The sequence below is a fragment of the Pagrus pagrus genome (assembly GCF_965226575.1).
Source record: "Pagrus pagrus genome assembly, chromosome: 6".
Classification (NCBI taxonomy): Eukaryota; Metazoa; Chordata; class Actinopteri; order Spariformes; family Sparidae; genus Pagrus; species Pagrus pagrus.
Genome location: NC_140190.1, coordinates 23,804,101 through 23,829,746, shown reverse-complemented (window position 1 = coordinate 23,829,746; position 25,646 = coordinate 23,804,101). Strand labels below are relative to the sequence as shown.

Sequence of the window (25,646 nt, the reverse complement as noted above, 5' to 3'; positions counted from 1 at the left end):
TTTCTATGCGAAAAAATTAGGTTAATTGGCAAATTGAAAAGATACTTTACATTTATCTATCAACTGCAAACACCATATACTTGTAGAATTACTTGAAAGCCTTGCACCTCCATGATGTGTGTAAAACAAGTCTCTCCTTCCAAACCATATACTACAACATAGTAGTTAAGTTATGAATTGAAACGAGTCACTTGAATTAAAGTCCATAAAATAAATCCACCACAACACAAACACACACAGACTGGTGTGTTAATCTGGACAGAATCTGGTCCCTCTGATATAGACTAACAGCTGTTGTGACACATACTGTATTATATTCAAAATGATGTTAAAAGTTAAGGACAAAGCAACCTCGTCACTTCCAGATGTAGTTTCAGATTTGAACACTAGGGGGCAAGAAATGCCAACAAACAATCAGCCCAACCTCTGACTATCACATATGTCTGAGGCCTTCCTCACACACAATGCCTCTTCAGCCTCTTCTGCACAATCATGCTTCCTAAAACTTTGGTGTGCACTTTGTGGTAACATTCTCACTTTTTAAAAAAACCTGACACATCTTTGCTGTCATGTGCAATTAATGTCAGATTATTTTTTTTAATCTTTGTTTCAATAAAAGAAATTCATATATCATCATATAAAACTGTTATTTTTCCTTTTGATTGAAGCAAAGTGGATCTTAAACAAAAACAAACTAGGTGGGTAAAAAGAAATTGGATTTTTTTGATTGATTGAGAATTTAAACAAGATGGTTCCAGATAAATGACTGAATGAAGTGACTACTAACCTTGAGCAGGGCCAGGGCTACATTGAAGATGATGTTGAGACCCTGGAGGAGAGAGAAGAATTCGATGTGAATCCAGAAACAAGCGGCAAAACTATCATGTTGATGTAGATCAGCAAGTTACAGCACATCAGCGCACATCGGTATATTTATTGCTATTCATAGCTGTACTTTGCAGTTTTACATGCTGGCAGTTCCCAATTGATAATCCAGTTAGACGTATTGAAAATATAACTGAGATCTGTTCGAAATCCTGCAAAGGTTAGCGCCAAAGAGGGGCTGAAGAGAGGTAGAATATCTGATGATGTTTCCTCATCCTCCCTGCTACTTGGAGAGAGTTTCTATATCTTTCCTAAATTTCGATTCAACACTACTTGAAAAAGTTTCCCATGGCGTCAATGCTAACACCAGGATCTTCTGTGTACAGTGATGGGATGTACTGCTGCAGATGCATTTCCTGATCCTCCTAATTACAATTAAAAGAATGCACTTTTAGCTAGAAGTATTGTCTTCTACAACTTTTAACAACCTCAGAAAACAAATACAGCAAAAACGAATTAATGACACAATTGCATTGACAAGTAAAACATTTAGCATAAAACATGACACAAAATGTCAAGGGAAGACCAAGAAAAGAGAAAATATGACTTCAAAATGATACCTTCTCAAATAAATGGCAAAATAAAAAACAAAGTATGCGAAAAGTTTGCTTTGTTTTATGCATTGCATTTATTATGTTTCTATATAAATCACTGATTATTGTGTGGAGCTGACTATTGTGTAAGTTTTGCTTGAAATCACTAACGTGTGCATCAATCCTTTGACAAAATGTTCTTCCTCCCTCTTTGTTTATGCAATGCCTCTGATTTTGACACAGAAATAAAGAAAATGTAAAGCTGACGTCAGCTCTGCATGGGAACACCCGTCTCCTTGGTCTACATGACAACCAGTTCACATGGCAACACGGAGCTAAAAATATCTGGACAGCTCTAAATATAACTGGAGAAAGAGAAAAGAGAGGCCTGCCTTCACACACCTATCTTTGTAGGCCTCAAGATGGTGCTACAGCGCTGAGGCAGGATCAAAGGTGTGTGTGAGAGAAAGGACAATTATCTCAGAGTGTGTGTATCAGAGCAAGACATATTCATGCAGTGGAAAGTGAGATAAGCATACAGACAGGAAGGGGAGATATGATGGCATAGACTGGTAGGATGACGGGGCAATGGGCCAAGGCAGGAGTGAAGGTTCGAGACTTTAGGAGTGCAAAAAAAAAGTTTCAAACGTGAGGTGAGAGACACAGAGGTCCAATCATTTTTCAGCTCAGTACAAATGATTTTCTTTGTACAAATTCTTTGTTTGTTATTCTTCTGTTGTTAAAAATAATCTTGGGCAGCACTAAATGGTTGGGTGGTAATAACAAATGACACTAAAGCAATTACATGTGACCTAAAAAAAACCCACAACATCAAGGTTTGAGCCTTGGATTACCATTTTGTATCAGTGGCAAAATGCAAGACTTTAAAAATGCTGTTGAATAAAATAAATAAATAAATGAATACATAAAAAGAAAGTTTGGTGAAGGGAAAGTGGAGCCGAGGAAATGAATTAACAAATTATCAAAGTATACTGCTGAGAAGACTTCATCAAGGAAAAACAAAAGCTGATTGAGAGATTAATTAATAAAAGGGATGAGAAAACAGCTCAAAGAAAGGGAACAAGGACAGAAAGGGGATAAAGGAAAGCACAGGAAACAAGGGAAGATGAAAAGTTAAAAAAATATGAATAAAAAGCAAACAAGTAAAGCTGTTGCCGGGAGCAAGCAATGACAGACAGCTTTATAAAGAGAGAGAAAAAACAAAAGATTAAGAGAAAAAAACAGAAAATGAAGAGAATACTGTGTAAATAAGATTGAGCCACAGGAGAAGACAGTAGAAGAAAGGAAACAAACAGCTAAAAAGTTGTTGAAGAATTGGCAAGGAAATAGAAATGACAGAGAGAGTGAACAAGGAAAGATGATAGATAAAGGAAACAATAAACGAGTGGGAGAAGATGACTGAGAAAGCAACGAAGAGGAGAGCTGACGGGGAGGGATGCAGGAGATGAGAATTCTGGTTTAACGAGCAGATTCTCATCATGCGGCTCATTGGGTGAGAAAGACCTGGGAAACTTTTAATTGTTCTGCCTGAGGCCAATAGGAGGACAGAGGGAGGGAAGGAGGGAGGGGGAGAAAGGGAGAGAGAAAGGTGGAGGGGAGCGGAAACAAAAAGGGCATTTGACTTTTGTTGTTTCATGTAATGTTTTATGAGAATGAAACTAAGGGCAAGACAAAGATTCAAAAAATATTATAATAGTCCTTTCTCTTACTTTTGTACACACAAAGGTAAATTAACACATAACTACACACCAATAGAGGGTGTGACAATCAATTGGTGACTATTTTGCTGAATCACCTAGAAAAACCTTTCTGATAGAGCTCAAGCTGCTGCATTAATGCCTCTTCTTCGTCTGCTCATGTTGGGTGTGGTTTTCCTCAAGGTTCTTGACCCCTTGTAACAGCTGGCTTTATATCCTCCTAACACAATGTTTATTTTCCATAAAGACACAGCTGCATGTCCCCACACAAGATAAGGGCCTCGGTCACAGTCCCACTGCAACCCTCAATACATGTTTGGCTTTGTCAGGTCTGTCTGGCAGCTTTACCTGCCATCTGATCCGACACACCAGCAGGTGGTGATCGGCTGAAAGCTCTGTTTCTCTCTTCACCTGAGTCTCCAAATCATACAGCCACAGATGAGATGAAATGGTCAAATAAATAAAAACTAAGGACTTGGTATTTGTTTGAGACAGTCAGTGAGTGGTCCAAAAAACTATGGTTCAGATCTAGAGAAACCCCTCCCGGTTTATCCATTGTTACCTACATGAGTGTTGAACTATTGATTTCTCAGGGGATTTCCCAGCAAGAGACTGAAATTTCTCCGAAAATTATTTTATTATCATCTATCTGTTTATATAATATTGTACAAATTGGAAACAGAGGCTGGATCACCCTCAGCCTTCTTCTTCCAGGAAGATTTCATGCCCAGTGGCAGAAAAATAGAATAGCGAAAGCAAGGTTTACAGGGAACCAATCTAAATAATGATGGTGTCATTACTCTACAACCATTTTATTGTGCAATCAATATTTTTACTGCATGATGATGCGTTAAAGCAAACAAAAACAAAAAACGTTTGACTACTTTTATGTCTTGCACATTGGCCTTTGTTTTACTCTCTGCATTTGCATTTGGTGTTGAATTTATGCATCATTTTGTTTTATTGTGTATTAGTCTGTAGCACTGTAAATAAAAAAGTGCTATATGACTCCACACAGACTCAAGAGGGCACTGTGATCATTGTGTGCTACCGCGTGATGAGCGCCAGAAGTTTGCGTGAGCATGCTATGACTTGGGAGAGAAATTCAGCTTGAGCTTTTGCTCAGTCAGATTAGTTTGGGTTTTTTATGTTGTAGAGTTTTGTTACCATGAATGTCAGCGTTAGAATTTAATGTCAAGCAGCGACCTCAAGTCACACGGTTTCTAATGACAGGCCACAAAAGAACATGTGCAACAACTTCTTTAAAGGATGTTTTAAAGAATTGTTCTTTCACAATTTGATCGTTCATCCTCTGATCTGTTAAAGAAATATTTTGAAATCGTGATTCCAATGAAACAAAAGCAAAGTGGCTGATATCTGAGGTCTTCTCAGAAGACCTTTCTGTAAAAATGTTTTAGAACAAGTGATTGGTATCGGGTCAAGTGGACCTAATGACATTAAATCAGTCATCACATCGACCCTTGAAAGCCTGATCAGCGCTACCCTATTGATTACATTAGGAAGATATTAGATCAAACCATGGAGCACAATGCAGATGGATCAGTGCTGGTGAGTCAGTGAGTCAAATTGTACCTCACAGAGCAGCAGGTCAGTGATGTGGAAAACCATGCACAGGGGGAACTTGGCAGTGAAGAGGGTGAGGAACCACTGAGAGGCGTACATGTGTGCCTCCAGGTTCAGCTCCTGGAAGTGGGACCACAGGTCTGGAAGCTGTTCCTGGAGGAGCAGATAGAAGACAAGACAAGGAGAGCTGTTTCAAATAAAATAGCACAGCCCCACATTTCAATTCAATTTTAGATTATTTCATTTTCACTCATACGTTATTAAATCATGTCGTATCACTGAGATGATAATCTTTTTCAGGAGAGCCAAAAGAACTAAAGAAGTAAAGAAGAAAAAAAAGACACATAACACAATTCAGTACCACGTCCCAGCAGCCAAACAGTCAGAACGATTGTTCACATATTGCACACATTGTTAAACTTCCAGTAAATGCAGGGAAAGCAAAAAATACTGCATTATACACAGCAGCTACATTCACAAAATTTGACATTTACAAATCTGTAATAAGGATGACTGATTCTACTTTTGTCCTTGGAGCAATCTGTTTCATACAAAGTGTAAGAGCAACAGAATTCAGCATTGCTGCTGGTATTATATAATCTGTGTACTTGATCATTTGATGAGTGCTCCTAAACTCATTCTTTTTCTTCCACTTATTATTCTCTTTACTCACCATATTTTGCTCTTGTTCATCTGTCTTTATCTGCTTCAGTTTAGGTTAAGATACAAAATATATGTGGAGAGAAAGAGTGTGCGTGTTTTGGCATCCATGCATGTACAGTGAATAAAGGATTCGATTAGATAGCGATCCACTTTGGCAACCAACACTTACCATCATGATCAGATAGTGAGCTCCCACCTGTATGCTAATAATTAGCAGTCAATGCTAACATCCTTACATTGAGCATATTTGGTCAATGCTAACCGAGTTGATCTTGATGCTGAGAAATGACTGCCTGCAGGGCCAGGATGGATTACAGGTCCAAATTAAACCCTACTCATTGAGTGGATTTAGGCTCTAATACCTGAGTGGGATGGGACTTTAAAGGCACCAGGATCATCAGCCTCAACAGACAGAAAGAATGCTGTTTAGCCTACTGGGACTGCAAGTCTCACCCATGCAGAATTATAATTAATTCTTATTATATTCTATGAACAAAAAGGAGTCAACAAGGCAACAACAAACATAGTGTCCCACACAGATGATGCAATCACCAGTAACATGCTTTACATATTAGAATATGAACCTTCCTTGCTTTTATGGAAAATGCAAACATATTTTGTATGGTTATTTGCACTGTCTGCTAGTCTTTTCTTTTTACTGGCACTCAGTATGAGTAATTGTACAAACCCTGCATTCAGTCGTTAATTAAAAGAAACAGCCAAAGGGACCTTCATTCTCAAGAAAGTAAAAATGTTAGAAATTCAAATGTTGTGTAAATTAATGGTCCTTGTGACTAGTCTGTACTAGGATTGTTGAATATGTGGACTGAATTTCATGGCATTTAAAGTTACGATGTGGACAAAATGACTGATTAACATTTTTAATTCTGAGCTGTAATTGCAGTGTCCGCCCCAAGGCCAGATTTCTTCCACTAAGTGATGAGATTAATAATTTTTTCAACTACAGCTAGAGGTGTGTGAAGACATGTGATAAATGAACGTAAGAAATGAAAGAAAAGAAGCAGAGATCAATAAAAAAAAAAGCTGGGAGTGACTTTAGTGGAGGTGGGAAGAGCCCCTGACTCTGGAATTAAGTTCCCATTAATTTTTCCTGGAGACAACTTCGTGTGAGTTACAACTGAAGCACATTTACGACTTGGATCTGAATGAAACTCTCCCAATTAAATAAGAAGTCCAGAAGATTGACTACTGTGTTGATAAGAGTAAAGGTACAAGTCTGTGAATATAATAACATCAAGGTACCGGGCACAAGGTGCGTTTCAGCCAAGAAACATCCAAAACATCATAACTATATTTTGTGTTACTACTACAATAGGTTTACATGCTTTAATGCTCAAAAAACACCATTTGTCTCATATTGTTCACTGTTGGTTAGATTTGGTTTATCAAAGACACTAGCAAAGCAACACAGTACATAAAATAAGCGCAGCAGAAACGTCCACCCTCTAATGCACAAGTGACGTCACTGTGGGCTCGTCTCACTTCTCTATTTTGTGCCTCCTTGTCTCCTCTCTCCTACATCCTCCTGCCTGTGAGCCAGAAATCGATCTCAGCATGCCATATTGAAGGATGTCTCAATTCCTAAAATGCTCCTGGAGGAGAGAGGAGTGAGGAGAGAGGAGGCTTGCCCGAGGAGTGTTTCAGCACCCGTGACATAAACAAACCTTAGTGGGAGCATGACAAACTGAGAATTGAGAAGAGGGGTCTGATTTGTTCTAATTTGACTCCTTTGCCATGCCTAACTGACAAACAAAATATCATTTCTTAGAAAGAAATGCAAATAAGTAATTTGGTTACCATTAGACTACCCAGGAGAGTCCCATAGTTCTAAAATTGTAATTGAAATACAGTACGGGGAAAAGCACCTTCAGAACTAGTGGCCATTTCACAACTACAGGATATCATCCATCTCTCTGGCCATCGGTGAAGTCTGGGTCATCTTCTGAGCATGATGGCACCTTCCATTGCATTGTGATAATACATTCCATTACTCAAATATTATCAAACATTGCATCACTAACCTGCATCAGCCTCTCCAGCTGGTAGAACTTGCAGTGAAGATCCTCAAAGTTGTTTTTGTAGAGAGCTCTGAGGCCATACTCATACATGATTTTCACCAACACACAGAAGGCCTGTTCCTCAGGCATCTGGAATCACATGGAAAACCATAAACTACAGCTACAGGAAGTAAAACTCTAAAAAAACAAAAAAAAAAAAAAAAAAAAACAGGCAGTCCAAATGAAGATCTGCTACCACACAGGAAACTAAACTTGTTTGGATCTCTAAACAACATTTGTCAGTCACTCAGTCTTCAAGACAAGAAACAGATTCATTTTATTTGATGAACCCAACCCGCCTGCTTCTTAAAGACGTTGGAAAACAGGACAGAATAGATTTTCTGACATTATAAGACATAAAGGCTGCATGACAGAAGAAGAATGTTTTAATGACATGAAGGGACGTATCTCATGGTGTTTGCATGTGTGCACAAAATTATGTTTTTAATGTGTCTCACAGTCTTTGCGTGTTTGGGTGAGTGTGTGACATGCGGAAAAGCTTAAAGCTATCTGCATGTGTGTGTCGATGCAGGTTAATTCCCCCTCTCACAGACACACACACTTGCAGACGGTGAGGTGATGTTTAATCAGAGTGACAGTATGTGTTTGGGACTGAATGGGCTCCTGCAGGTAAACCTGAACCCCTATTAATATTCCTGACATCTCCTCCATAACCTCTCCCTTCTTCCTCCTCCTCCTCCTCCGTAACTGTCTGCCTCCTCCCCCTCCTCCTCCTGTGTAACCTCTCTTTCTTTTACTGCTGCTGTCCCCTTTATCTCTCCCCCTCCTCCTCTTCACCTTTACAGCCTCATCCCCCATAACTTCCACCTGTTTTCCTCCACTCTCCTCTCTTTTACACTCCTGTCTCCTCTCCTCTATACCTCATGATGATAAACTCGTCCGTAGCTCTCCTCCGTGACTCTCTAACCATCTCTCTGCAGCCCAACTCCTTCTGACCTCTCCTCTCTTCTCCACTCTTCTTCCTCTTTAACCTCTGCTGCCCTTGTCATTTGGACCTCGACCAAACTTCAACCGCTGTCTCTGCTCCTTTTGGGACTCCCGTCTCCATGTGTCCCCTCTGTCTCTCCTCCATCTGTCTTTTAAAGCCTTCTCCAAATAAAATTTCTGGTACTTTACGCAGGACAAGCAATACATTAAAAGAAACAATAGACAAAAAAATATAATCGTAAATATGTATGAGATGGGGTATATTGTATAGAGCAGGAGTTCCTTAAAAATTGTGTCTGACTGTGACCTTGAAAATAAATGCGTGGGAGTGAATGAGTGTCTTGTCCACCTCTTTCCCACCCCCCCTTTTCTGCTATGACTCTGTCACTCAGTCGCACTCTCTCACTCCCTCTATTCATTCACATCAGTCTGTTATAAACTGTTTTCATTCCAGCAGTTAGAAAAGAACGTCTGTGGTTGAAAAGAAAGTTGCTGTCTCCCCCTCTCTCTCAGCCTCAATTCAGTCTGTTATATTGTGGTGTAGATGTGGTGTTTATGTGTTAACTGTTTTTAATTTGTTTGACTGAAGTAGCATCAGTCAACCAAAGTAGTAGCATCAAGGAACATTCCAGCAGCTCCACAGAGCTTTTATTTTGAAAGCAAGGGGTGAGGGAAGGCTACATAAGCATGTTTTTCCATGAAGGAAGTAAAGCTATACTAATAGAGTGCTGTAGTAATCCTAGTTAGTAGTCAAAAAATGCAGAAATCGGTTAGCATTTTTGCACATCCAGTTGCCTCGTCTCAAAGTCTTTGAGTTTTTTGGAATTGGTTTTCGGTTAAATGCCTGAAATAAGGTCTGAAGTTACCACAGGCTTAAGATATTAACACGTTTTGTTCCGTGAGATAAAATACATCATTAAATGTCCCACAATTTAACCATTGAGCACTTACAGTATGTGTCTTAAAAATGGCGGTTGCTAACAAGAAGCTAAATGAGACTAGACTAGTTTTCACGGACATTAAACATCATTATGCTGAACACAGAGACTCATCTACTCACTAGTCCGTCTTTAGGACGACTTTAGTTACAAACTATTCTAACTCCAACGTGTATTGTAACTGTGTAAGACACTTAGTTGTGGTGACGTTTATAGCCAAGCATTAGCTTTTTACTTCTAGTGAATCTACGCTTCGAAAATCACAAAAGTGGTGTTGATCTGTGAAGATTATCTTGCTGAACAAAACGTGTAAGTATCATAAGCTTGTGTTTGCCCCGGAGCTTATTTTCTACAATAATCCAAAATCCAATTAAAAAGTCCCATTGGGTTTTTGTCCAGGGAACCAGGGCGATGCTGAATTCCTGGTTAGCCTACAAAAATACGTCATCCCTACATCACTCTATGTTGTTGTTGAGAATGTATGTATGTGCATGAGTATAGAGGTAGACAAAATTACAGCAAAAGTGATGCACTAACCCAACTACATATTTGAGGTCATAGTTTGTGTTGTATCAAATTATAAAAAGTTTTTGTGTTATTTTGTTGAACCCAGGTTTGTATGCATGTGTGTATGTATTGTATCTACCTATTCATCTATCTGGTGCATTTGTCGTGAACATGCGTAGGCAGGCTCAGTCAATAGATGGCAAGTTAACTCACATGCAACAGGAGAACAGCAGCGAGGAACGACTGACCCTGGCAATAACCAATTTCCTCATCATACACGGAGTAGGCCTGTGAGAGAGTAAGAAAGAAAGAGAGAAAGGAAAAATTCAATTTGGTTATTCTTACAGCAAGACATCTGTTTACAATGAAAAGATGAATGCTGTACTGTTGGAAAAACTTTAACATTAACATTAATGTCAACATGAAAATGGCATTGCTTAGGCTGAGGATAGTTCACCCTCTTTGGGCATTAAAACCTGATAAAAACACTCAAGCCTGCCTACTGTGAGTATCATATCAATACCACATAACATAAAGCAACCACACAACTGTACAGATCTGCACAGACGCTAATGACATATCCTGGTAATATTGGGACGCTTAAATACTATACCATCATCAGGGGTGTGATGTTACTGATGATGTGAATATTCTTCACACGGCTGGACGGTCAACACAAGTCCAAAAATGACTAAGGATGAATGATACTCCGGATATCATTTTGTCCTGTACTCATAAAATTTGATTGGCCCCTTTAAATTCAAGTACGCTGAAAAGAGCCAATTTGAAGGAGTATGAGAGACATTTCCTTATTTTTCAGATGACAAAAATCAAAAATCTGCTACTAAACTTGTGAGCTAGCTTTTGGCAATGCGAATGAACATTATGTTTCCTGGCCAAAAACTCTGGGAGTCTTTCATACATGTTATGACCACCTTTAGGAGGTGCATACTATCTTTTTTTTGCCTGTTATTTTCCCTGAAATGTAAGTTTTCTCTTAACTTTTCAGCTGTTACATACATTCACAAAAACGGGCTGCACAGTTCAACAGTGAAGAGTTTAACTGTTACATGAAGCGTTCAATAATGCTGCTGGAGTTACAGTACCTACTATGTTATAGTAGCAAGAGCAGAACAGTAATTCTTGAGTCATCCCAAAAAATATATATATTTTGACCATCTGGTATGATGATGTGTGTACTTTTAATATGCTCTGGAATTTTGGCTAATTTCTCAAAGCAAGAAACAACTCATCTCTCCACCATCTGATCTTAAAAGCTTAGCGTCTTGTTGATCTAGCGCATCAGCGCATACAGAGGACATCTCCTTAGAGACCGTTTCTCTCCAGTTCCAATGTTTCTCTTTTTTCAGAGGAGTTTCCCCAGGGACTTTCCCTTAGTCCCTGTCTTTGGTTTTCTCTTTGTCAGTGGCAACCTCTGTCTCTTCTTTCACTATTCCCCTCTCTATTCACTAAATGCTGAGCCAATGATTGCCATGATTTCACATTTAAGGCACACTGCAACTTGTCTTATATCCAACAACTTTAGACTTTTACAATATGTAGGAATTCTGCATTAAATGTCTAAAGGAAACTAGGTCTTTGCTGTACAGTTTGTTAGGTCAGAGAATGATACTAAACTGAACATGAATAAAACTTCAAAACTATCTTGTGTGTGAACATGGGTGCCTGAATCACCTCAGATAGATTTTCATTAGAAAATGGCTTAGCCCACGAACCTCTAGCCAGCTCTGGCTGGCAGCGGCTCTGTCCACAAACACTCTGCAAGTGTCTTACTTTTTGTTTTGATAGGTGGAAAATTACATACTGTACATTTAAAAGTAAAATCAAACAGCAAAGTTGTGGGCCAGACAGCAAACAATGAGCAGAAACCTGCTATAAACCTCTGTAATGCAGAGGGTCCTCTATAGGTTCTTTGTCACAATGTTTTCACATTGTCATTTAAAACTTTGTGTCATTATAAAAATATAGCTGGTTTTAAAATCAGCACTGCCTGTACTCACTATCATGGCATCAGTACAACAATAATAAATGTGTATCAGTCACCAATCAGTCTATGGACACTAGCCTCCATTAACAACCAGGCTTGGCCATTACAGTGAGTACAGCAAGGAGAAGACAGTCACGCCACGACCCAAGACTTCCCACCGCTGCTGTGGTAAGAGCGGAGGGGGCCTGTCCAACATGAGAAACCTGGCTGGTTTGGTCATTAAAGTATGGAAGACTGATCAAGGAGAGTAACCTTCAGATGACCGTTCGGGAGAGATGCTGTCTCATAACAGTCGGCAGTTGACACACCCCACCAATCATACTAATGAGCAAACAGACAGGCCTTTTCACAGTGTAAACAAGGACCCAGGGAGAGGCAAACGTGTCTCAAACCATTTGACCTACAGTTTTATTTTTTAGAAGGGGAAGAACACAACACACAGCTTCAACTGTTATGTGTCCACATCCTTGTAAGACATACAGACTGCCGGAAGAAACATTTACACTGAACAGCAAATCCATGTAATTCCAATGTCTGCCTGAATGGTCGGCATCAGAGGGAACCACACAGAGGTAAACTGGCACACCTGACCTCTACATAAGGGAGACAGCAAAACTGGCAGCTCAAAAATATTTGAGGGGTCAGAAGCATGAAACTAATCATGGATCCAGACAATATGGAGCACATCCTGAAATCATATTACCCTGCACAAATGCGGTAGCAGTTGTATATCTGGTGGTGTGTGTGAAGTTTGATGAAACACACCACTTTACTCTAACATCCTCACATACTATGTGTTTAATTTAGCCTTTATCCAGAGCCACTCAAAATGATTACGCTGGTTGCAGTTCAATATCTTCCTCCCAGATATTTTGGCAGGATGCTCAAGCTTTGATGGACACATTAACTTTGGCTGCAGTCAAACCTCCGTATATTGGGTTCAAAGATTGTCTCCTCCTTTCCGTGCTTGGAAAAATGAGCGTGGACATCCAGAGCTCCACTGCTGATCTGTTCAGCTAATTTGGGGTTTTACGTGGAGGTAATGGAGAAGTCTTGTGGAGCTGTCTGGAGTGTAATCTACAAGCTGACATGCTTGATGGAGTGTGGCATTCACATGTCCCCAACTCGGCTGGGAGGAGTGCATGCTGACAGATGGATGGGGGAGGTCCTGGTGGGTGAAATCTAAATTTGTTAGCCTGAGCAGATAATAGGCTCAGAGGGGTGGATTATTACAATCTATATGCATAGTTTCTCATATATAATAAAGATTCTTATTCTTCTATATGTGCATAACTTTGGAGAAAACTTTTTGGACAGTACAAATGTGTAAATAATCACTGTGTTAAAGCCATGAGAACTCTTCTGGTTAAACAATTAAACAATTAAATTGAAAATATTTAGGCCACAGGTTTATCCTGAAACAGCCAATGGGACTATCAGTGATCATATGTGCTGTAAAAGCATCCTTGAGCAAATGAAGTGAATGAAGGAAGAAGTTTAACGCGCTTCCACTGTCAGGTGCTCTCAGATTCGGGTATCTAGTATCAGGAAAAACCTCAGAAATACAGTGCAAAGTATACTGGAGCACACGGATTAAGGCAACAAACTTCATTAAATGACAACATTTCCGTGCGTATTCATCAGGACTCACATCCTCTTATATAACCCTCTTAATTAGGACAATAGAAAAACTTACATCCTTTGAGATACCTTCCCTTGAGTTCAAGAAAGGTTCTTTAAAAAGGATGTAAAATGTTTTTTCTATTGTTGGGGCATTTGGACTTAGTGTTGTTAATCACAATCATTTGATTTTCTGTGAATTCTAGTATTGACGAGATTACCTTTCTAATTGTGAATACTGCCTACATACAGTTGATTGCCCCCTCCCCCTTTTCTACACTGGCATTGTGCTTACAAGTATACATACGTCTGATCAGGATGGTGGTCACTAGGATAGGAGTTAGCATGCTAAATAATGTGCGCATGGAAACACTCAGTGATCACAGGGATACACAACATTAGCGTGGTTGATGAGGCGCTATTATGTTTGCTTTTCCTCCCGCTTTGTTTAAGTTCTGTTTACATGGCAACATAGAAGGTATTCTCTTTATCCATTTATCTAGGAGTCACAGGTTTTAATCCCCACACCAGCTAGGAGAATAATGCTCTCCTCTCCCTGAAAACCAATTTTCAGTGTGCCCTTGAGTGAGGCAGTAAACCCCCCACTGCCCCAGCAGGCCTTCTGAGTGACCACCAGTAGATATGTGAGGTTGTACAGGTTAGCTGGAGGTGTGACTGAGTGCAACATTAAGAGAATGAATCAGATTATCACTGAAAAAGAGCACAGAGCTCAGGTGACCTTCCCTGGAGAATAAATGTTAGAAAATAAAAAGACTCCAGGCTTATTACTGAGTAAGATATGAAGATGAATATAAACTTTGTCCTGGATCCTCTGTGCCTGTAATCCACTCATGCCTCAAGATCCAACCAACCTTATCAGCAGCAAATCTACATGGATTTGCATACAAATGAAGGCTGGCTCGCCACTGACCTAGTTGGGTCCAGACTGGATGCTAACCCCTCCTGACAGGTTCTCCCAGAGCGCTGACCAGCCGTACTCGACTTCTGCAGCGCCAGGAAAATACAAAAGGAGCGAAAGTCCTACTTCATCAATCTAAAACTACCTTTGATCTTAATTAATAATAAAAAAAAACTTTTGTGATAACAAACTTTGTGTTTAATGTATGTGCTTATCTGATTTTGCTTTGCACAAAATGGACTTCTGTTCATTGCATAATTATTGAATGCAAGCTTTTCGCATCTTGTTACTGGTTCAGTTAATAGTTATAGAAAGATGGTCTAATGACCGTAGCATTCTCCTGTTATCTTGTTACTTTGTTTAAAATGAATTAAATTCATTTATGCTTATACATGACAATAACTTTTTTTTTTTTGTATCAGAACAATCTGTTGATAGTCAGGCCTTCCTTATTTCTACCCAGAAACATTTTAGCATCATCACTTCTTGCTATTCACCAGTCAAATATGCTTCCATTAACATCTCTGATGATAACATTGCTGATACAGGTGCAAATAATCTGCATGTTAACATTCAGAAAATTCAAAAGGGGTTTGTCTGAAATCCCTCTCTGTTAACTAAATGCATAGTGCACTATATTTTCTGTTAGGGGTGGGCGATCCGACTATTTGGGATTGAGATTGATCTTGAATGCGTTCACAATCTTTTCTTCAGGTGAATCGTGAAGATTACGGTATTTAATGTCTTCTTAGTTCCAATCTAAACATCACATAACCTTGAAGAGCAGATCCACTCACCATGAACATACAAATAAAATGATGTAACTGACTAGGTGGCTTTGCTGATTGGACGAATTACATTCAGCAGCTCTTCTATGGGTGACGTTTTGTAAATAAAGCAACGTTAGTTATAGCTAGCACAGTATAATAAATAAATATAGGATCTTTTCAAGAACATTTATTTATTCTCCATGGACGTTCTTGTGTTTCAGATACACGTGCCAGATGTGGCAATCGAAGAGAAAATCCCTTTTTGACATTTGGTTACTTGCAAAAAAAATTCTGAAATGATTTTCACACATAAATCTTCTGTTTGTGATAGAGCTGTAAGATGTATTGTAGGGCAGTGCAAAGACGCCTGTGCCTCAGAAACCGTCTTGGTTGAGTTCACAGCTGCAGTGAAGCTAGGAGAAGGACAGTGACAGATATTAAGACTGGCTTTAAGACATTACAGGAGTGCTGACCTTGGCTTTTGTCTGAATAAAATGTACCATGTGTCTTCACAGATAATAGCCTTGGGATGCGAATCCAACAGGACCTTCTCCTTACAGCACTTACTTTCCATATTCACCTTAATGAAAAGGAAGCACTACTGCATGTTTTTATGGTACAGTATTTGAGCCGCAAAACGACAGCAGGAAGGATTGTTTAATACTTTATGTGTAAGTTTGTATGGATTGCTTTTATATACCATGGTTGCATTTAACACTATACATTGTAAAGAGGGTTTTTACATGGTGTTTCTCTTTTAAGGATGCATCACTATGACTAGTTAAGTGTCTTCTTTCTATCAAACCACACCTTTATTTCTGTGTTGAATCTTGAAGACAGTACAGAGGGCTTGACATGTGTTATTAACTTTCACTAAACATGAGCGCATCACTCATCAAACTTAGGATTTACATAACATATTAGTAGCTACACCTCACCCACAGCCTTAAATCTACAGTTTTTTGATTTGCAACTAAATTGATATTGTGCCTTTAGCCTTGTTTTCTCCGATAGATTTGGTTGCCACCACGACTGACGGCCTATAAATAATATCAAGCAGCACAACATAAACAACATGTACTCAGGGTCAGCCTGACAATGTGAATCAGGACAAATCATTGAATTGCTGAGAGCCGTTAAAATGACGGCTTTACTTCTGCCACCAAATGCCCAAACCTAAACCATTTATGGAAGACGACAGAGAGTTATTATGAAATCATTGTGCAACTGGAAAGTCTATTTCTTGCCTAAAACTTTGTAGTCATAAATCATTTTTGGTGGCTAATTTGAGAGATATCTGCCACCTACAGAACAGCCACCACATTCTTCCGCTTAGAAAACTGGAAGAGAAGATCAATGACTATCCACTGCGTGCTGGGTATGTCCGGTATGTCATGTGTAGGAAGGGTTCAGGTTGATGTCTCAGTAAAGGCGGCACTGTCAGTCATATATTGCAGAGCCAACTTGAAATGCCAAACAAATTCCTACTGAGCCTTGCCAAACCACAAAGAACAGAAAAAAAGAACTAAGGGCTGGCTTTGTAGGAATGGGCACTAATTTTGCCTTAGCACACATCTCAGAATTAGCTTCTCATCTCATAGCACTTGATTCTCAGCAGGAAAGTTTTCAAAGATGTTCAAACACAGCATGAGAGTGTGCAAATCGAGATTTGCCTTCTGTTCCATGATGTCATGAAAAAAGCGAGGTATCGTGTGGTTCTGTATGATCCAGTGCTGATTTTATGAAATTCTAAATATCTGGATGTCATAGCTCACCTTGCAGATCTTGTACAGTGAATCCTGTCCATCTCCGTCAGAGTCCTTGAAGTAGTCGTGTGCGGGGAAGGTGCGGTGGATGTCCCGGGTGATGACACCTTCTTGAGCCGAGTCCTGTAAAACACAAGGATTGCACGCTTTAGACACGTGACAAGAAAAGTCAGATTTTGAGTGTTTAGATTTTATTTCCTGCTCTTGAGTTAAGGTAGAGCACCTTTAAATTTCCCCACCTGATTTATGCACTTGTTTCTAAATGTATTCATGAGATGACAACAGCAAGAATTTTTCCTCTCAGCATGCACAACTTTTGACATTTTCACTGATCACGCTCTTACATATCTTTTCTGTTTGTAGATTTTTATACACAGTAGAAAAGAAGGCAGTGTATCGTGCTCAACTCAGACACAGCTATGACACTCAGCAGCAACACATTGCTATGTCACTGTTTTTGTCTCATTCCTCTTGGAACAGCACTCCCCTGGCCTCAGTCTCTTAGTCTGTACCATGTAATCCACAGCCACTGCAGTGTACACACACACATATACACACATACCGAACACGCCTGTTTGTTTTCCTTTGTGCGCCTAACTCACAAACACACATACAGTACTGTACATACGCAGGCCCTCTGCTATTTCCCCCTCACTTTCTTTTCCGCACATGCACGCCGTGACATGCACATTGCAAACACTACCGGAGAGGAGACTGGCAGCACAGAATTCTCCAACAACTCACTGTAAGCTGCAGATAAAGCAACTCTGAGCCCGACTGGCCTTGATGTGTGTTTGTGTGTATCAGGGAGAAAATGTGTGCGAGTGTGAGCAAGAGCGAGTGTGAGTGAGAAATTTCATCTTGCTTTCTTCTTTCCTCTCCTTGTTTCCTAGAGTGTCTCACAAAGCGGAGAGGCTGTCTGCTGCATGTTTGTGGAAAACATTGCAGAAAATCATGCTAATGCGGTTAAAGGTCTTGGTCAGGAGGTCCCTTATTGCCCCCATGTAAAAATACATCGAGATCCTTCGACCCTTAAAGATAAAAACCCAGCAGAGCTCACGGATGGATTCAAACAGCGCCGGCTAGGCAGGAGATTGCTTAGACAACAAATGAAGTCAGCTTTTCTGCCATCACTTAAAGTCTTTGTTTCCCTCAGGATCAATTAGTTTCTATCTATCTATCGGCAATCCTGATTCCCAAAACGTCGACATGCTGTGAAAAACACAATGCAATCATTTGCAAACAAACTGTGTTTACTGACAGTTTCATGAAGTGTTCTTGAGTCGATGCTGTAATATCCTTTAAACCATCATGGGTCCTATTTAGACGGTCTATAGCGCATGGTCAAAAGCACAAAGCGCTAGTGTGTTTAGGGTGTGTCCAAATCCATTTTACTAGTTCAACAGTGGATGATACGGTGGGATGAGAGGGGAGAAATATGTCCTTAATGAGGAAAATATAAATGGCATTACCTGCAGCGATGCTCCAGCAGCAGAAACGATATCCACCTCTACATTAACATGCGCATTTGCGTAAAAAGGAACAGCTGATAAACTTCATTGATTATTTAAAACTCCTGACTTGCCTACAGGATCCGTTATTATTTCATATTAATTTGATGATACTTGTTACCGTACATTACTGCGTTCACAGAATTGTGTAAAATAACTGAAAGCAGCCTCTCAAATTATAAAATCAGAGTGTATCCATGGTGTGAACCCGCTGTGTAAGCGCATCTTACTGTCTGAATAATGCGCTCTTTAAATAGCAGTAAACAGACCGCACCTTTGACTTTAGACCAGCTTTTTTTTGGTCTATGGTGCTGTTGCCTTCTGCTGCTAAAAGACAGAAATCCACCATCAGTGTGGCTGACCACACCTCATTTAAAGACCAACATGCCCAGGGGCGCACACATACTGTAGGTGCAAGTACATTTGCTATTAACACAACTTGGGTGCTGGGCATGAAAATGACAACTGCGTTATTCTGAAACTAGGAATGACACTTGCGCTGCGCTGTGTACTGCCATGTGTTTCACAAAGTGGTGAACCTCGCCTCATCCTTGCTTGCAACTTGGCCTTTCGAGGATGCTCCTTTCATAACCAATTATTATACTATTACCTAGGATTGGGCCGATGAATTATGTCATTGTCCATCAACTGCTGAGACCTGACCATTGTAACATAGTGATTTAAAAGGAGACCCAACAGAGAGCACAATAAAGTGGTGTGTCTCCTCAGAGTTGCCGTTGTTTGTGACATGTGGGAGAAGAAATTTAAAGAAGTTTGTTGCTGCTCAGTGGACTAACTTTGCTTCCTCAGTATTGCTCGGACTTTCAAGCTCCTGAAGCTGAACATAGATTTCGGCAGACATCGCCCAACCCTACTATCACCTGTCAACAATGAACCTGTTTACCTGTGGAATGTTCCAAACAGGTGTTTTTGGAGCATTCACCGGAGCTTTCAACTTTCTCAGTCTTTTGTTGGCCCTGTCCCAACTTGTTTGAAATGTGTTGCTGACATTAAATTTAGAATAAGCACACATTTACAAAACATCAATAATGTTTTCAATTGCATTATTAACATTTTCGGAATCAGGGTTTTACCTAGACTGGCATAACTTGATCATTAAGGTGGCAGACCAAGGAAAAATATCTTTTTGAGGTGACCTGACAGCCTACATACAGTATTTGTGACTTATGTCAGGTGGTTATTTATTGCTTTTGTTGTCTTTTATTATTTTTTAAATTATTATTTTGTTGATCAACTTTATACTTCTATTTTCTGTTTGTAAATTGACTGTTAATGCCTGCTTATATTCACCCACTTCCTATCATATAAATGTGTCATATTCTTATATAACAAACATGTGATGACTTGCAAAGTATTAAATAATCACAAACACAATTATCCATAGGTTACAGTTAATTCATCACTGCTGAACTGTTGATATTTCTGTCAACAATTAGCTAAATATAATATAGGATGAGTGCAAATACATATGGTTTGAATATATGCCACACACACACACACACACACACACACACACACACACACACACACACACACACACACACACACACACACACACACACACACACACACTGAAGAGTTTGATAGACGCTGCTGGCACAACTGTGTGTAATGCTTTAATGAGATTTGTAGTGTGGAGGTGGTGTGTCGTTCTGTGTATTATGTGTAAGAAATTGAGTTGAAACAGTTTTCACATTGCGTTCCTTCTGAGGCACAAAAACAAGATGCAGCTCTTCAGGAATGAAGGCAGCGTTCTGTGAGATGTTTTTTCTCATGTTCATGGTTGTCTTAAACTGGCAGCAAAACTAATTCCCTAAATGGGACACAAAAGATTGATAAATTACATTTCAAACTTTCATAAATCCTAGTTATTACTATCTTTTTTTGTAACTTTTCGATAACCAATTAACCTATAAAAATTGTTTTAAGAAAATATTTGCTGCATCTTTTTGTCTGCTGTGATTATAAACTGAATTACTGAATGAAACAATTTGATAACTTACTGCACTTCAGTGAATTCTGATGTAGATATTTCACTATTTTTTTGTATTAAAAATACAAATGATTTATCAAATGATCTAGAAAATAATTATTAGCTGCAGCCCTCCTTACATTAAACCTGCAGTTTTACTTTCACATATAAATGAACCCTTACATTTCAAGCCTTTGCCAAACGAGTTCACACTGTTTAAGCCAATTGCTGTTGGAAAAATCTCTCTGTATTTCACTGTTTTTAATAGCTTTTTAATATTGATGCAAAGATTGCTTTGCCAGAGCAGAAGGGGGAAGAAACCATAGTGATGGAGCAGGCTGCATAGGAGTATGGCGTAGCCAATGCCGTCAAAGTACGTTGACAGTGTTTGTGCAGTTACTCTCACTGCCAGACCAGGGAGACAAGACTTCTGCACTGCAGCTTTAAATGGCTACAAGTTGAAGATTGAAATACCACATTTTTCCTCCAAACATATTTGTTTTCATCTTCACAAAGACTAATGATAGTTAAAGTTAGAAACTGTGGAAATGTGTCTTTCAGTCAGTGGATATTTTCCAAATACACTGACTGTTTTGAACATTTGCATGGTGCTGTTTCTTTGCTACTTACAGAAGAACAGAGACTTCAGGAGGGCCACACAAAAGTCAGTTTAATTAATTGCTCAGCGAGTAATAACATTACTTTTAAAATAATTACAGACTAATGATTAATGTATTACTTTTTACGAGTTAGCCCATCAATCACAAACACGTTTACAACACTGTAATTACCATGGCAACATCAGCAACGACCAGCAAGAATCTGGTTGACAGTGAAAGTTGTAAACACTTTGATTTAATAAACCATGCATGCCTCTACTAATTAACAGCCTCATTACTCAAAGAACACCACAAAAAATGAGGAGAGGACGTCCTCTACGCTGCTTAATCTCCTTTTTTCTCTTTTTGAATCTTTTCTTTCTCTTACCCTCAATTTTCCCCTGCATATTTCCTTCTCTCCTTGAATTCTCTACCCCCATGTGAGCCCATACCCTTATTCATTCATCTTCCCACTTATCTCCTTTTTTCTACTGCCATACTCTACTTCTGCCTCATCTCTTACTGTATCATGTTTGCTAGTTTTCCCTGTTTCCTCTCCTTCCCTGTTATATAGTTCTCTGATCTCTTTCATCTTCCTTCCTTTTCCTTCCCTCTTCTCCTTGCCCCTCCGTGTGTCCTCCAAAATATTTGCATCATCTCCTCTCATTTTCAATGCAGAAAGCAAACATGCAAAGACGTTTAAGCCCTGTGGTCTCGGTGTGCAGGCTTACAAGACCAGCCTTTTCTCTTACATATTTCATGTGGCGATGCTCTCTTCCTGCTATGAAATTAAAAGAACGCTGGTTTTATCTGTAGCGCCAAAATTTGTTCAAGAGTCCTGGTACGCTTGGAGGAAAAATTACATCCTGTACACATACAGACAACTGTGTACAGTTTACAAGGTGCAGCGCAATGTACCAGTTTTGATAATGATTACAATATTTTAAAAAATTCTAAAAGTAATATTAAATCATTTTTAGCAACGAAAATAACAAATCGTAAACATGTACTTTTCTTTTTAAAGTTTATAATTTATTATTATATGTTGGACTGTACAACGGTGGAAATAGAGTTATGTGATCATCATCTCTGCATTTACCACTGCGACACTCTGCAGCATAGAGAAAGTTAAAGCACCACAGCATCCTGCTGTACTATACTCAGTAGAGCATAACTCAAAATTGACAATGTCAGTTTGTTTAAGGAATAACAAAGCCATAGTCACTGCCTTGTTCTCCCTCACTGTCTCTGAAATTCATTTTGTTTTAAGGTGGATTCACTGCAGAGCCGATTAGTTCATACTTGCCAACTTTCCTTGCTGCTTGCCGAAACAAGAGTTATGAACTTTGAATGGACGTGTGGATGTGAGTGTATGCTGAAGCTGGCAGCACTTTGATCTCTGCAGGGAGGCTGAGGTGTTCAGGGGGAACTGCAGCCTCATCAGCAGCATCAGTTCTCCATCACAGTGTCCCAGTTCGACATTCCTGCTGAACACTTAGGTTGAGCGATGTCCACCAAATTGGCATACAACGATGTCTTCAGTGAAACATCATGATGAATGTGTTCCTGAATTTGAGGCAGTGTAACTCAGAGATGCCGTAGAAGTTACTCATTAGCTCAACATTGTAGTAACAACTGTTTCCCACTGTTGCTCAGACCCACTGAACTCACCCAAAAGAGAAAACTGACATAGATCCCCTTGCTGGGTTTAAAAGGGTCTTCATCTCCACTCCACATGTCCATAATTTAGTTGTGTTCAGCCTCAGAATCACGATGGTAGATTTAAAAGTAACACACCAACAACAGCCCGCAGAAAAGAAACACCATGAATGTAACTGAAGGTTTTGGGTTCGTCAAACCCGACTGTATACCATTTTTACCAGGGATAGACTGATTATCAGCCTGAATCAGCAACCTCTCACACAGTGTCCCACCCATAACACTATCAGATGGATAATGCATCACAATTAATAGCCTATAAAACTCAAAAGAAAAGTAATTTGCAAAGTAGCTAAATGTATCAAATACATGTAGTGGAGAGGAAGTATAAAGTAGCAGACAAAGGATATACTCAAAATTGTACTTAAGATCAGTACATGAGTAAATTGCACTTAATTCCATCACTGGTTGTCCTAAAATCTAAAAAACATTTTTTTTACTGCAAATGAATATCAGTTCCAAAGATTTGTTATCGGTCTCCTTAATTTCTAATAATCGGTATCAGCCCTGAAAAACCCATAGCGGTCCACCCCTGCTTTGAATAAACCCTAATCTGTAACCTAGTTCTACGAGCACAGGTCCCCTCAATAGGCTCCATAGGTCTCATTTCTGCACTAAACACTTGCATGTAGTTTGGTTAATCAGGACAAACCCACTGATTCCTCCCAGTCCATGTCAAACCTAACCTTGCATTAGAAACTAGACACATAACATGCAGCAGAGTGACCGCGTCACTGGACCCTTTCTGCGTTCATATAAGTACGGTTATATACAGTCTTAATGCGGTGAATCCAGATGTCCACCCTTCCAGCAATGGCTTGGACAGAGGGTGCAACACCATAAGGCACCACCAGCTCATCATGCCCTGAAGCTGGAAGGGTAATCTAGATGTGGTCATTGAGTGTAGCACAGCTAGAAGCAGTGAGTTGAGCATCATTGCACTACTGCCATCAACCAAATCTTCAGCCTGAATATCTTTTCCCCCCTGCTACAGGTGGATCAGTGGAACAGAGATGTCAGGGGGATCCTGAAGGCTGCTGTGTTTGTTCTAATTCCAGACAGGGAGGAGAGAAGGACAGGGGATCTGTGGCTGTGATAATACCATGGTAGGAAAGGCAGCATCATATCTGACAAGAAGACAAGGCTATTCTTGGCTGCAGGTAATCCTCTTAGTTTTTACGTGTTGATCTTTTAGTTGCTGAAAAAGTGGCGGTTTGAAGTGGGATGAATTACACAATCCGTAGCAGGAAGGATTATTAGGTTCTAATTGGCAGCACCAGTACATGCAAATTTCCGGTAGCAGCTTCACCAGAGTGTGTGAAAGGAGGCCTATAGAGCCTGTGTAAAACAAAACTATATACACACATTCATTAGGGCATGCAGTATAGTCAGCATACATGCACAAATGAACAGTGATGAATGCATGGGAGCACAAATGTCAAAGAAACCCTCCACTTCCCCCCTCTCACCTGTGCATACATAAGCAGGAATGTTACACATTAGCACAGACTCCCTCAGCATTTTGGAGATGACATAATAAATACAGAGAGATTAAAAAAGCATTAGCACCGGCAGGGGATTACATCAACACAGTCCACCATCACTCTAAATCCAACATACTGTGCGTGTGTGTATGTCAGCGTGTGTATTTTTCAGTATTGTCTGTACCCATTAGATTTATCCCCTGGTGGCTTTTAAACTGACTGACTGAAGGCAGTAAAAGAAGACAGAAACGGAAATGGAAATAAGGAGAGAACGAGCGGGAGAAGGAAAAGAGAGACAGAGACAGATCAAGATAGATAACAGAGATAGAAATAGACAGATGGAGACAGAAGCTGAGAAAGAGAGAGGGAAAGAGATATGTACAAAGAGGGGAATGAGAGGCTTCCTCTAATTGTAGCCTGGGGGCTTGTTGGGCAGACAGTCCATTACTCAGACCTCACCGACAGGTAACCTACTTAACACACGCAGCTAAAAATAAAAAACTGCTGATGTGTCCAAACCTGCACTCCACCTCCCACAGCATTTTATTTAACCAAACTGGCCCGACTGGTGAAAGCTGCAACAGGTTCATAAAGTCAAGAGGTTTTCCTCTGCAAAGCAACTGAGTGTATGTGGTTTACTTGACAAAAATATTTTTAGAAACACGGTGGTACAACACAGCTCTGTGGAAGAGGACCCACTCCCTCTGCTGATATAAAAGGCTCATTCTAAGATAGCAAAGAGACAACAATTCTTTGTTTCAAGTGATTATACACTAATGAAAACATAATTATGAATATTATATGCAATTTCTTCCAGTATATGCCACTAAATCCTATGCACTGGACCTTTAAATGAAAGACATATGGGTTGCAAGTGTCAGATCAGCAGGTAAATATTTGTGTTACAATTTTGGTTGTGGTTACAACATATGAGGTAGAACAAGCTCCAAACGCTGAAAGGAAACCACTTCTGCTGCAATACTCGTAAGCAGCAAAGCAGTAAAAGGGCAGATGCTTGATAGAGGTATTTTGAATGTTAATCGCTGCCTTGGGAACTGTGACTTAATTTCTATTAAGCTTGAAGGCAATACAAGCAAACACCTGTCATTTTATGATAAAAGCAGTTCATTCAGGGGCTGGTACAGCTGACTTGACACCGGAGCTGTTCCATGTCAAGTGTGCTCCTGCAGCTGACTGGTTAAGTCCTCTGTACACTTATTGTTTACTTTGCTGGCTATTAGGCTGTGTTAGCTTCCTCCTATCTCAATAGGGAGGTAAAATGAAACCAGGGACCTTACGGTGCCACTGGTCACTCATCTGGGGCTAGCTGACATTGACCAGTGACCTTGGTGAGGTCAAGTCATGCTGTCCTGCTGCGAGTGTCCACAGTATCAGGTAGACAG

General features: G+C 39.8%; 1 protein-coding gene across 3 annotated transcripts in view; it reads right to left on the bottom strand.

The window, feature by feature from the left end:
* rabgap1l (RAB GTPase activating protein 1-like) overlaps positions 1–25,646 on the bottom strand; it is a 115,744-nt gene that overhangs the window by 33,948 nt on the left and 56,150 nt on the right. Inside the window, exons 12-16 of one of the 3 annotated variants that reach the window (XM_084354058.1) lie at positions 16,947–17,060; positions 10,068–10,142; positions 7,426–7,551; positions 4,730–4,873; positions 788–829 (exon numbers count right to left, since the gene is read on the bottom strand). In XM_084354058.1, coding sequence (XP_084210184.1) covers positions 788–829; positions 4,730–4,873; positions 7,426–7,551; positions 10,068–10,142; positions 16,947–17,060 — 501 coding nt within the window. Of the gene's footprint in view, positions 1–787; positions 830–4,729; positions 4,874–7,425; positions 7,552–8,342; positions 8,489–10,067; positions 10,143–16,946; positions 17,061–25,646 lie in introns of those variants that run through there. The other 2 variants (XM_084354060.1, XM_084354059.1) reach the window with 2 other exon arrangements.